The 14,704-nt window shown below is 43.6% G+C and overlaps 1 protein-coding gene across 3 annotated transcripts in view; it reads right to left on the bottom strand.

Annotated features, from left to right (window-relative positions):
• LOC144492871 (ras-related protein Rab-38-like) overlaps positions 1–14,704 on the bottom strand; it is a 94,084-nt gene that overhangs the window by 55,265 nt on the left and 24,115 nt on the right. For 2 of the 3 annotated variants that reach the window (XM_078211417.1, XM_078211416.1), the window contains one exon: positions 10,593–12,290. In XM_078211417.1, coding sequence (XP_078067543.1) covers positions 12,135–12,290 — 156 coding nt within the window. In that variant the 3' untranslated portion in view covers positions 10,593–12,134. Of the gene's footprint in view, positions 1–10,592; positions 12,291–14,704 lie in introns of those variants that run through there. The other variant, XR_013497647.1, reaches the window with a different exon arrangement.

Below are 14,704 nucleotides of genomic sequence, written 5' to 3' on the forward strand. Positions count from 1 at the left end.
AAGGCTTATGGGGATAAGGGTGTTCATGGGTTGGCATGAGTTGGAACTAAGTCAACATGGACTGTATGAGGTGCATAATTTGGCATGGAGAATATGAGGGCCCAAGGAGGGGTGGTGGCATGAAGTGGTATGAGTTTACATAGATTGGGATGGGGAGTGCGTTGCTGGAGGGGAGGGGGGGGCTTGGATTTATTGGGACAAAATCCCAGAGCACCAAGATGTGCCTTTTAAACAACATGGCTTTGCACCACCTTGGTATTCTTTCCTGCGGGAGGGTGGGGGGAGGGGGGGGGGGACGACAGGCCCAACTCCAATCACTCCCCTCCCCCGGAATGAAATTCTGACATTTGGGATGCTTTCTCCTGAGTTGGGTGTTGTGGAGCCGGTATTTTCCCAACATTGTGTTCCTGACTCGGGAGCAAAAATCCGGTCCCTAGCCTCAAGATCACTGATATAATTTGGCCAGAGTCACTGGACATTTCTGCTGGTATTAGCAGAATGAACAACAACTAGCATTTACATAGCACATCTAACATTGTCTGACATCCCAAGGCACTTCACAATTCAATAAAAGAAACTCAAATCCCCATCTTGCCTCATGTAATTCACCACATTAAATAAAGCAGCTCTTCAACTTTTTTAAAATATGTTTATTGAAAATTTTCTTATATTTTACAAAGCAAACAAACACAGACACAGATCCACACAGTGCCCGGGTCTACATTCCAACGCGACTGGGCACAGGGCTCCCCGTGGCCAGGGGTCAAGCCCCTGGTACTCCCGGCACCCATCCCGCCCAGCTCCCATCTAATTGCACCGGTAATGACGGTGATAATATGACAACAAAAAGGCAGAGGAACGCCACTGGAGAACCAACTGAGCGCCCAAACAGCCCAGCTATAAACTAGCAAGCAGAGAAAAGAGAGACAGCGAAGGAGAGAGAAGAAAGAGAGTGAGAGGGAAAAGAGAAAAGTTCTCGTGTTGGTCCCCACACCTCGGCAGGATGGGCGGGTGTACTCAGGGAAAGGGCCAGGGCACATCCACCAATCGGGGCTGGGTGGGGGGGGGGTCTATCGGAGCACCCGGGGTCCTGGGGCCATCAGGTATCTACTCACCCGGCTCCAACTGCAGTGTCCCAACATGCACTATAAATGGTTTCCAGGTCTTATAGAACCATGTAGCGTGCACCTCATCACCTCCAGCTGAATGGTATCTACCACCTCCTGCACCCACTGTGAGTGCATCGGGGGTGCACCTGATTTCCACCTAAACAGGATTAGTCGTCTTGCTAGGAGTGCAGTGAAAGCTACAAAATCCGCTTGGAATTTCGGCAGCGGCGGATTTAAAGGTACGACCCCAAACAGGGCAGCCTGGGGGGGTGCAGTTATGTCCTGATCTAGCGTTGCCGCAATTGTCTCAAATATCAATGTCCAGTAGTTATACAGTGATGGGCGAACCCAGAATATATGTAAGAGGGTGGCGGGAGCTTGCCGAAACCGTTCACAAATGGGGCTTGTGTTTGGGTACATTCTACAGAGTCTAACCCTAGTTAGATATGCCCTGTGAAGGAGTTTACATTGTATCACATCCAGCACCATGTCCCAATCCTCCTCCGAGAACTCCTCCCCAAGATCTCTTGCCCATAAAGATTTAACCACTGATGGAGAGTTTTGTTGGGACAGAATTTGAGAATAAAGAACAGAAATGATACCACGCATAGTAATAGAAGGCACTAAGAAGATGTCAATGGAGGCATGAGGTGGGAGCATTGGAAATTAGGGGTCGGCCCTACGCACAAAGTCTTGAATTTACAAATATTTGAAAAATTCCACCATCTGCTGGAATGACACAAACACACCATCCACATACAAGTCCCAGAATGTTCTGCTCTAATCCCATGCCTGACCCACATGTTGAAGGCACCGTCCAAAACAGACGGAGGAAAAAATGTTTAGCCAATACTGGGGAGGCCAGCTCTTCAACTTTTAAAGTCACTCCTGAGGCTGACTGCAAACCAGAAACACATCATACTCCTCACACCCAGCATGTGTGTGTCAATAGATCCATTCCCATTATTTGTGCCCAATTACAATACGCCTGCCCGCATTTGAGCAAGTACATTGCATGTCTAATGTAATTTCCAGCAGAAAATTCTGGAAATGGCGCCAGGGAACAGGGAGTGGCAATAATAAGTGACCATGTTATGACTGCCCCAATCGCGATCATCCAGCCAAAAAGAGAAATTTGGCAGCAGGATCATGCAAGGCATTGTCCAAAGGAGTTACAAAATCTGATTAATAGGAAATTGGATTTTCAGGAAATGCACAATAATTCATCATACTTTCTGAGATCATTTTAAATATAAATTGTGTACATTAACACTGATATGAGGAGCTATTTGGCAGGTAGCCACCAGTTTCTAAGCCACCACAATGTTTCATGTTTGATTAAATGACACTGATGCTCTGTTTCTAACTCTAATTCAATGTTTGTTTTGTTCAATTTTACGAAATTTATTTAGTCTAAAATGTTATGCTGACGAATCTGATTTTCATTGGCAAAAGATATCATTCACCGTGCAGAGAAAATCTGATTTTTCCCTTCAGGATTCCCTGAATGGAAGATTTCAACAATATCTGACGACTTTTAAACATAGAAATCATAGAAATCATAGAAACCTTACAGTGCAGAAGGAGGCCATTCGGCCCATCGAGTCTGCACCGACCACAATCCCACCCAGGCCCTATCCCCACATATTTACCCGCTAATCCCTCTAATTTATGCTTCTAAGGGGCAATTTTTAACCTGGCCAATCAACCTAACCCGCACATCTTTGGACTGTGGGAGGAAACCGGAGCACCCGGAGGAAACCCACGCAGACACGGGGAGAATGTGCAAACTCCACACAGACAGTGACCCGAGCCGGGAATCGAACCCGGGACCCTGGAGCTGTGAAGCAGCAGTGCTAACCACTGTGCTACCATGATGTGGAGATGCCGGCGTTGGACTGGGGTAAGCACAGTAAGAAGTCTCACAACACCAGGTTAAAGTCCAACAGGTTTATTTGGTAGCAAATACCATAAGCTTTCGGAGCGATGCCCCTTCGTCAGATGGAGTAGTTATCTGTTCTCCAACAGTACACAGACACAGAAATCAAGTTACAGAATACTAATTAGAATGCAAATCTCTACAGCCAGCCAGGTCTTAAAAGGTACAGATAATATGGGTGGAGGGAACATTAAACACAGGTTAAAGAGATGTGTATTGTCTCCAGACAGAACAGCTAGTGATATTATGCAAGATCAGGGGGAAAGCTGTGGCGAGCTGTGGGGGCTACTGATAATGTGACATAAATCCAACATCCCGGTTTAGGCCATCCTCATGTGTGCGGAACTTGGCTATCAGTTTCTGCTCAGCGACTCTGCGCTGTCGTGTGTTGTGAAGGCCGCCTTGGAGAACGCTTACCTGAAGATCCAAGGCTGAATGCCCGTGATCTTGCATAATATCACTAGCTGTTCTGTCTGGAAACAATACACATCTCTTTAACCTGTGTTTAATGTTCCCTCCACCCATATTATCTGTACCTTTTAAGACCTGGCTGGCTGTAGAGATTTGCATTCTAATTAGTATTCTGTAACTTGATTTCTGTGTCTGTGTACTGTTGGAGAACAGATAACTACTCCATCTGACGAAGGGGCATCGCTCCGAAAGCTTATGGTATTTGCTACCAAATAAACCTGTTGGACTTTAACCTGGTGTTGTGAGACTTCTTACTGGACTTTTAAACAGACATTGTTCCACTTGATCAAGTTCGGCCAAAGAATACATTTACTCCCATCGACAGTACAGAGGGTTTTACAACATCATACTGAAAACCAACCAGCTGAGATGAGGCCTAGGTTGATTTCTTCATTACACAGTAACAGTTTTGTTTTAAACATGAGGTCCAGGGAGTTTGATGTGTTGTTGGCCAGACCATCCAAAAATCCCCCTTGAAGATTGGTGCATTTAAAAAAAAATCAGCATTAGTACCACAGCATGCTAGCTGGTTCACTTGCGGGAAGTAGGCCGATGCTGGACTTTCCAGTAACAGTGCTGCAGATCCACAAATGGCAGTGTGTGCATCTGCCGGCCCTGTTCAGATAAAATGCCCTCACACTAACCCTACAAACTACACCATTGAAGACACTGACTGAATAGAGTTGCTGGCATCATGACTCTCTGATATTCATGATCAAAAAGCCTTTGGATAAAAAGTAAAGTAAAGTAAAAGTAAAGTTTATTTATTAGTCGCAAGTAAGGCTGACATTAACAGTGCAATGAAGTTACTGTGAAATTCCCCCAGTCACCACACTCCGACACCAGTTTGGGTCAATGCACCTAATCAGAACATCTTTCAGACTGCGGAAGGAAATCGGAGCACCCGGAGGAAACCCACACAGACATGGACAGAAAGTGCAAACTCCATACAGACAGTGACCCAAGCTGGGAATCGAACCCGGATCCCTGGCGCTGTGCCACCCACATAGTTTGATGGCCCTGATAATATAGACACAACTGAGAGATTTGCTGTACTCAGAGCCATGTAATGACACATGTCCTTTTGTTGTGCCACCAAATAGTGGAACACCATTGTGCCTCAGTAAAAGTAGCATCTTAAATTCAATGCCAGAATCTGTTTAAATATTTTCCAAGGATGTTAACAGATTAAACAACACTGGAGCAATGAATCTGCCACACTTTTGAAGCACTCCCACTGAGTCCACAATGCTACTTCATTCCTTCAAAAAAAATATAAACTGTAACCTTTGGATCAACACCACACAGCCTGATATTGACAGAAATTCCTGTTCTATCTTTATCAAGATGTGGAGATACCGGCGTTGGACTGGGGTAAACACAGTAAGAAGTTTAACAACACCAGGTTAAAGTCCAACAGGTTTATTTGGTAGCAAAAGCCACAAGCTTTCGGAGCCTTAAGCTCCTTCTTCAGGTGAGTGGGAATTCTGTTCACAAACAGGGCATATAAAGACACAAACTCAATTTACAGAATAATGGTTGGAATGCGAATACTTACAACTAATCAAGTCTTAAAGGTACAAACACTGTGAGTGGAGAGAGCATTAAGACAGGTTAAAGAGATGTGTATTGTCTCCAGACAGGACAGCCAGTGAGACTCTGCAAGTCCAGGCAAGCTGTGGGTGTTACAGATAGTGTGACATGAACCCAGTATCCCAGTTGAGGCCGTCCTCATGTGTGCGGAACTTGGCTATCAGTTTCTGCTCAGCGACTCTGCGACTCACATTGTTTGTACCTTTACGACTTGATTAGCTGTAAGTATTCGCATTCCAACCATTATTCTGTAAATTGAGTTTGTGTCTTTATATACCCTGTTTGCGAACAGAATTCCCACTCACCTGAAGAAGGAGCTTAAGGCCCCGAAAGCTTGTGGCTTTTGCTACCAAATAAACCTGTTGGACTTTAACCTGGTGTTGTTAAACTTCTTACTATCTTTATCAAGCCAGTTCATTTTTGTCTCCTGGATACTATTATGCTCATACTGTGCCTGCTTATTTTGGGAAGGGGTGACCTTTCTGACTGATCTCATGCATAACCATCTGCACAATATTAAGTATGCATTGGAACATAGCTCCAATTTCTGATGTACTCGATGCTTACCTTCTATGTTTTACACGATTTGGAAGCCTTTTGCCTAAAAGATCTTCTGTTCGTCTTGGTTAATGAGAAAGCCACAATTAAAATATTTAATACATCAGCAATTTGATATCCATATCTTTGCCAATCCCTGTAATGTTTGTTAAGCCAACTTCCGAGCAAGCTGAGGTGGTGCCTTTAAGGACCTCTGGTTAGGCTGCTCAATATTGGTTACCAATGAGCAGAACGGACCATCCATCACAATCTAAAATTGCCTGTGTGTGTCATTGGATCATAATTAATATAAGGGAATGAGATATCACTTGGGCTGCCCACCCAAAGGTCCACAGGAAAATAGCTGCAGGAGGGAATAGGCAGTAAGTTCAGCACTACATTTTACAGTGCTACCATTCAGAGGAGCAATTTGGTTCCCAATTTCCTGCCATCCCTTTCAAATAAGTTGTCTATAAATCTTGTTACAATGCCACAAAATGGCTGCTGTAATTTCCTACTACTCGCTTGTAAAAGGAATGATTTTATTCAAATGCCATTTTAAAAAATATGGTCATGGATTATAAATGTATTTAGGTACAGTGCATTATTTTTGCATTATGTTGTTTTCTGTCCACGTGCAAAAACCAATGTCTGCAAATTGAGCTTAGTGAGGTTAGCACTGCTGCCTCACAGTGCCAGGGACCCGGGTTCAATTCCGGCCTCAGGTCACTTGTTGTGCAGAGTTTGCACGTTCTCCCCCTGTCTGCGTGGGTTTCCTCCGGGTGCTCTGGTTTCCTCCCACATTCTGAAAGACGTTCTGGTTTGGTGTGTCGCCATACTAAATTCTCCCTCGGTGTATCCGAACAGGCACACATAATATGTAACCGGATGTTCCAGTTTCCTCCCACAGTCCAAAGATGTGCGGGTTAGGTTGATTGGCTATGCTAAATTAAACCTAGTGTCAGAGGGATTAGCAGGGTAAATATGTGAGGTTGCGAGAATAGGGCCTGGGTGGGATTGTGGTCGGTACAGACTCGATGGGTCGGATGGCCTCTTCTGTACTGTGGGATTCTATGATTCTATGATCCATAGGAACTCAGCACAAGGTATTTCAGAGGCAGATGATGTTACAATGTTTGTTTCCCAAGTCAGTTGGCGCATTTCTACCACATTTTTGCACAACGTACGATACAACTATGATTTGCAGTCACAACTTGAGGACAGTTTAAAATGGAATAATTGTTAGGACATCTCAAGCGTTTGTTTGATTTGCCTATGGAATGTGAGCATCAGTAGCAAGGCCAACATTTATTGTCCATCCCGAATTCCAGTAAGGAAGTAGTTCTGGGATTTTGAATCAAAAACACTGAAGGAACATTATAATTCCATATCAGGACAACGTGTAGTTGTTGCGTTCGCATGAATCTGCTACCATTGTTTTTTCTAGGTGGTAGTGATTATGGGTTTGGAAGGTATATTTGACGTAATCTTGGTTATTTGAGCTACAGACCCATCAGTGAAACACCAAAGAGCGAGGGACCATCCTTTAATGTGTGATGTTGAAAATTAATTAACTATTTAAACATTTGACATTTCAACGGAAGGGAGCCGAGATCTAATGGAACAGTCAACCACAGTTGCAAACATTCTGGGCAGAATTTTGTCACGGGTGGAAGCCCTGCTGCTAGGGACCCATGTGGGTCGTTGGTGGGATTCTGGGAGAACATTTTGCTATTGACGCTTCCCTTCTCAAAAACCAATCTCACTGGCATCTCCAGTCACATGCTCCTTGAATCCAAATAGAAATGATAATCAGCTATCCTTTAGAACCTCAACTCTATTCTATCATGGAATTAAATAGACACTTTAACATATAACCATTTGCAAAAGCTGACATTTCTGAACATCTCCCTGTGAGACTAACAATCTACCCAGGGAGTCACCACAGATGCCCTCGCCATTGTCCATAGATACGATCATCTGGCCTCTATTCCAGTAAAATCAATCTGCACCTCACTGTCCCCGTAGCAACCAAGCCATTCAGGCCTGTCGTCAAGAACTCAGAACACCCAGTGCTGTAACCACAGAGTTCCAGGATTTTGACCTGGTGACAGTAAATGAATGGTGATATAGTTCAAATTCAGGGTGCAGTGGCAACCTCCACACTACCCTGAAGAACTCCTGCAGCAATGGCATGGAAGTGAGATAACAGACCTACACCACCACAACCATTTTTCTGCGTTAGTTAGAACTCAAGAGTGACAAGCTTTCACTCATTCACCAACAATCCAACCCTTCCATTATCAACGTACTCCTTAACATAGCAGTGTCGCAAACAACCTTTATGTCCAGCGTTCCCAGCCTCACCTCTGGCCCCCGTTGGGACAAAGACTAGTCTCAAGTGGATTGGTCATGAAGAACTCAAGCAAGGCATCACTGAGCAAGTGGCCCATGACAGCATGGTCTATACCACCCCATCAATCTATTCTCAGGGATAATTGGCCAGATTGGAGTTCTGGACAGGATATGCCTGTATAAGTTTCCAGTAATACTGGAATATCTTAAATAGGGGCAGTTAGGCAGGAAGCATATGTTCAGTACTACAGCCAAGATGTTGGCAGGATCTTGTGCATCAAAAGCACTTAGCCACATCCTATCAAGTAGCTTGGAGTAAATAGAGTCAGAGGTTTACAGCATAAATAAATGATCTAAAAACTGGCATCTTAGATTGGTGAGGATCGCAGGGGAGGCAAAACATTGATCTGTTTTTTATTCAATTGTGGGACATCATAGAAACCCTACAATGCAGAAAGAGGCCATTTGGCCCATCAAGTTTGCACCAACCACAATCCCACCCAGGCCCTACCCCCATATCCCTACATATTTACCCGCTAATCCCTCTAACCTACACATTTCAGGACACTAAGGGGCAATGTTTAGCATGGTCAATCAACCTAACCTGCATATCTTTGGACTGTGGGAGGAAACCAGAGCACCCGGAGGAAACCTATGCAGACACGAGGAGAATGCGCAAACTCCACACAGTGACCCAAGCCAGGAATCGAACCCAGGTCCTTTGAGCTGTGAAGCAGCAGTGCTAACCACTGTGCTACCGTGCCACCCTGCTGCCCATGGGTGTCACTGGCTGGCCAGCATTTATTGCTCATCCCTAATGAGCCTTGAGAAGGTGGTGGTGAGCTGGCTTCTTAAAATGCTGCAGTCCACACTCTGTGGGTTGACCTACAATGCTGTGGAGGAAATGCCACGATTTTGACCCAGTGATTGCAAAGAAACAGCTCTAAGTCAAGATGGTGATCAACTTGGAGTGGAGCCTGCAGGTGGTGGAGTTCCCATATCTTTTGCCCTTTTAGATGGAAGTGGTTTTGGGCTGTCTATGGATCTTTTGTAGATAGTACTGTGCGTTGGTGGTGGAGGGAGTAAATGCGGTGCCAAACAGGCTGCTTTGTCTTGGATGGTGTCAAGCTTCAGGCAAGTGGAGAGTATTCCATGGCACTTGGAGTGCCCTGTAGATGGTGGATAGACTTTGGGGAGTCAGGAGGCAAGTTACTCAGCACTATATTCTTAGCCTCTGACCTGCTCTTGTACCCACTGTGTTTGCGGTGAGTCCAGTTTAGTTTCTGGTCAATAGTAATCCCATGGATGTTGACAGTGGGGATTCAGTGATGGCAACACCATTGAATGTCAAGAGGTAGTGGTTAGATTGTCTCTTGCCTGGCAGTTTCTCACCATGTGGAGTGAACTTTTTCACAAATCTTGAATCTCCTGTCCCTCATGATTGAACCCTGAACCAAGGGAACAGCTGTTTCCTATTCACCCTGTCCAAAATCCTCAATCACATCCCCTCAGCTTTCACTGCTCAAAACAACCCAAGCCTATTCAGTCACTCCTTATAGCTCAAATGTTCCATCCCAGCCAAGATCCTTCTTAGTGCTGTGAACAGAACTGCACAGTACTTCAGCTGTGGCCGAAGTGTTCTGTACAGCTCCAACATTACCTCCTTACTCTTGTACTCTATGCCACCACTGATAAAAGCAAGTGTCCCATATGCCTTAACCACCCTATTCACCTGCTCTGCCACCTTCAGGGATGTGAAAAGAACCTCAAGATTTATCTGCTCCCGAGCTTCCTAGTATCCTGCCATTCATTAAATACTCCCTCAACCACAACGAGTCATCTTCAAAGCTATTACAAAAGCTTGGATTTGTTAGTTGTAGGATCATTTATCTTTGCATGTAGGCCTATCGGTTAACACTCAAGGTATTGATCTGCATGTGCTTTACCAAGTTTTTCATTTACTAGTTCCCTGGTTTGAGGTTTGATGGTTATGTCAGAGTTAAGAGTACTGGCAGATTACCTATGTTTATACAGTTAGTCAACAAAATGTGTCAAATGGGTTCTTTAGAAAGGAGTGAAGCATGGCCAAGAGAAAGCAGGAAGGGAAGGCAAAGGAGGAAGAGAGCAGGAGCAATGAGTTATGCTACTTTCATAGATAGAATCAAAGAAACCCTACAGTGCAGAAGGAGGCCATTCGGCCCATCGAGTCTGCACCGACCACAATCCCACCCAGGCCCTACCCCCACATATTTACCCACTAATCTCTCTAACCTACACATCTCAGGACTCTAAGGGGCAATTTTTAACCTGGCCAATCAACCTAACCCGCACATCTTTGGACTGGGAGGAAACCGGAGCACCCGGAGGAAACCCACGCAGACACGAGGAGAATGTGCAAACTCCACACAGACAGTGACCCGAGCCGGGAATCGAACCCGGGACCCTGGAGCTGTGAAGCAGCAGTGCTAACCACTGTGCTACCGTGCCGCCCATTTCACATACCGTTTCCATTTCAAATGAAATCAACAATGTTCAGGTAAGTGCGGGAGAGATGAAAGCAAACCAAATAAAAAAGTCAGATGCACTGGGCAGTCTTATGTTTTAATAAATAAATAGCAACAATACAACTCAACTTCCTGGACTACCAGAAAATGTAAATTTCAGCATCTTCACCATTGGGAAAACATTTTCTTGGGTATGTCACCTCAAAGGCATTCCTGACCAGATGTGAAGGTCAGGATCATTTTAACATGTGTACTGTCACCCGACTATTGCAAGTTTGTCATCTACCTCGAGAAAAAAGAAAATAGACATTTGTTTCTGTTCAACCATCCATATCAACTCCAACGGAAAGGGAATATTTAATACAAATATTAAAGGTGGGGAAAAGGAAATTACAACCAAAAGATTACAGATTTAAGTTCACAAGTGTGGTACAGATTATTAGGTCAAAAAAAATTATAGGATGAGTTTAGATCTTAGACTGGTTTACTCTACAACCACTCTCCACTTGCCCATTCCACACACTTTTATTGGGATCTTCAGCACTCCACTAGTTCAAAAGGCACAAAATTCAACTGTAATGCCAATAGTGCACAAAAATTGGAGGGGGGGTGGGGGGAGCAAACACAAGCAAGAACGTTCAAATGGAAGGATTGTAAAAACAGGCAATGAAACTATATCACAGTCGACCCATTAAATCACAAGCTAGCAAAACAAAGTAAAAAAGCTGCCATTCATGCCAGCTCTAAAGCTGTGCAGTTGGAACTGAATAGCAACCCAGACTCATTTCTCCATCTGAGTTAAACCAGACTGCCTATTTCCCCCTCAAAAAAACCATGACTGAATATTTTTATAACTTTAGCATACAGGAAAGTTATATATAAATCCTTGCTTATGCACAGGGTGATTTTGCCAATTTTAGATACCAAATAGTGCTCAAGAATGTAATTGCAATAGGACTATAATTACTCCTAATTGTAGGGAAAATGGATCAAATATTGGTGGAGTTTCCACCAATAGCAGCTCCTAAATGTGACTTCATGGTGAAGAATGTGCTACACACTTCTGCAGTCTACCCATTACCACTGGAAAAGTGGGTGGCCATCTAAAGATCGATCACTAGGTACAGCACATCGAGAATGAGAGATGTCCTTCCTCCCCTACTCAATCCAGACAGTTGGACACTCACTTGTCTGTTCCTAGATTTCTCCCTTCACCACACGAGTCAAACCCGAAGCCCTGTTTGAACAGACAACTGCACTGGACTTTTATCAGAAAAATCCAAACTGATCCATTGATAAAACCATTGCTATCTCACCACCTGAAATACCAAGGCCCTACTGCTCATGTTTAATTAAACAGATCCCTGGAAAGGGATGTCAAAATTTTTTTTAAACAAACAGGGAGACCCAGTACTCCAAGGGGATGGAAGACAATAATTGAACAAGAACAAAGTGATTCATATCAGATGTCTTCGAGGAGGCAGAATGGCAATCACTATTGCAGCATTTCTCACACTAGATATAGCCCACTGAGCACAGTGGTCATCCCTGCAGTTCCTTGAAATTTCCAGCCACTGCACCCCCCCACCCCTCCCCAAAAGGTGTCAGTGATCCAATTACTGTCTTTTACTTTGCACAAGCAGAACAACTGGTGTTATTAATTTGTTGAGAGAGCTGTTGGGATGAAATAATGTCAGGGTCTGGAGGAGTGATGTCACTATCTTCAGCATTGAGGATATTCTCCACCAGGAGACGAGCTGATTCTTCAATATGGATATTGTCCTAAGGGGACAAGAAATAATATTTTGTTAAGGAACCTTAAAATGGCACAAATACAAATCACAATTTCAACAGGAACATTTCATCTTGGATCCTTTTGCCAAACTCAATCTCTACTCAAAAGCACGAAGCAGCCAGAGACTAGAAGGTGCACAGCATAGTTGAAAGATAAGTGGGCAGATGATCAGAAGAGATAACTGATCATGTTTAATTCCAAGGATAAAACGATAGCTTTAAAGCGATGGTGGCAGATCTGAATTTATTAATAATTTGGATGGCAGAGTGTATTGTAGCTAAACGATAGGAAAAAAAACCAGTTTGAAGAGGGAACCAAGTCTGCAAAAGGATTAGAAAGATTGAGTGGGGAATAAAAGCTGGCAGATGGCATTATGAGAAAATGCAAGGTTGACTCTGGCAGGGAAAATAGAAAAGCAGAATACAATGAGACTTTAGAATGCTGTGGTATGGAGTGATCTGGGTGTAATCAAACACGAACCAAAGTTAGAATGCAGATTTAAATAATTAGGGAGATAAGTAAAATGCAAGGGGAAATGGAGTAGAGAAGAATTGCTACAAACATAGAGCTTTGTTAAGACATGAAATGGAGGGTGGGTTTGAGCAGATTAGGGCTATACCCATTGGAGGAGACAGGCCATGATCTGATTGCACAGTAGAGCAGGCTTGAGGTGCTGAATGGCCAACTCCTGCTCGCATTTCTGTTCTTCTGGTTTGTAACAGCTGCTCCTATTCACTACTCCAAATGATTGCTGCAAATGCAGATTGAACCCAGTCATATCAGGTTTGATAGTCAAATACACTGACCAACTGACTATTTGACATTAGAGAACTCCTGGTCATGAGAGTCATGATCCAAGTTAAGAAATCATCATACAGGTCAAGGAAATGCTTGGAATACAGAACTCAAGCGCTTGGAAGACTTTAAATGGAAAAAAGGAGCAGAGAAATGATGCACATATACATGATTTAAAATGTGGATGAGTCTAATAGAATCCTTGAGTTGTAAGTAGAGGCATGGGAATACTGTTCAATTTAGAAATGCCATTACAGCAATGGGAAAACAATGGAATAAATGCACAGAGATGAGTAGTTAGGAATTAGAATAGAGATGGTTGCTTTGCTTCCCCTTCTCAAGGATAGAAAATAAGTGTCAATTTATGCGTGGGCTACATGTCTGGCTGCTATTACATGCAGCGTCACAAGGTGGTGCTGCACAATAGCAAGTCATGCTGCTGTGGGGGTCTGGCCACTGATTATTAGAATGCAGCACTTTACAGCTGCACTAAAAACTGGATATCAAAATGTCAAAGCATCTCCAGGATCACAATTTCTCAAAATTTAATTTAAAAAATGAATGTCATAATTGAACAACCAGCTTTTTTAAAATATTCAAGTTACAAGCAGGGGCATCATGCAATTGGACATTGTGGCAGGCCAAAGAACATTTTCTGGTCAATAGTTTCAGGTGAGATCCATGGGGAGATGGAGACAGGACGAAAGCATGTTTAAGCTGCAAAACAGAATCCATGATGGAGCAAGAGAACAGGAAAGCAAGAGTCAAAGACGCTTTGGTGATGGTGTTTGCTGCCCTTTAATTCTAGATGGTACTGGTCATAGGTTTGGAAGGTTTTGCCCAAGGAGCATTTCTGCAGTGCATCTCAGTCTGTGGGAACATCTGGATTTCAGAGTTGCTTTGCATGTATGCAAGTTTCCAAAGCAAAGGTTCAATCTTTACAAAACAAAATCCTATTTTAGGCTTCAAATTTAATATGTAGTCAGCATCTGCACTTATTGCCTATTCAATTGACTGAAACCACCAACTTCCATGATCACTGCAATCAGTGTGGTGTGGAGAGAGTTCCAAAGTTTTGACTCAGCCATGGATTTCCAAGTTAGGAAGAACACATTAGCCTGTTCCTGTGCCACATGCATTCAGCCCAACCAGTCCATACTGGCCTTGTGGTGCAACTTTTGGCAATTGGTGCATTTGTATCAGAGATCCTTGTGTTCATTTATCCCAACCAAATGACACCTTGTGACTCCCCACACTTCCTATGCACCATACACATTTACAATGCTGTCAATTACTTGCCCATATCCATAATTAATTTTTTTGCAGTCATCCTCAGTAATTAAACATTCCTCTCTTCCCTCAATTTGGGGGTTTTCTGGAAATTCAGAATTTACTCAGCACTGATCCTAATGATACCACCTCTCCTGTTGTGAAGACAGCTAGCAACTTTCCATAACAGCACTGGGGTTAACATCCTTGCTCATCTGGTTGGGGAGGATGTAAAATAGATTGGCAAAGGAATCCGAACCCAAGGGAAAGCTCAGATTGGAAGGAAGCCAAACTAGTTTAAGTAGGAAAGTGAAATTAGAATGTGGACAAAATGAAA

This window comes from Mustelus asterias, chromosome 4, assembly GCF_964213995.1.
Source record: "Mustelus asterias chromosome 4, sMusAst1.hap1.1, whole genome shotgun sequence".
Classification (NCBI taxonomy): domain Eukaryota; kingdom Metazoa; phylum Chordata; class Chondrichthyes; order Carcharhiniformes; family Triakidae; genus Mustelus; species Mustelus asterias.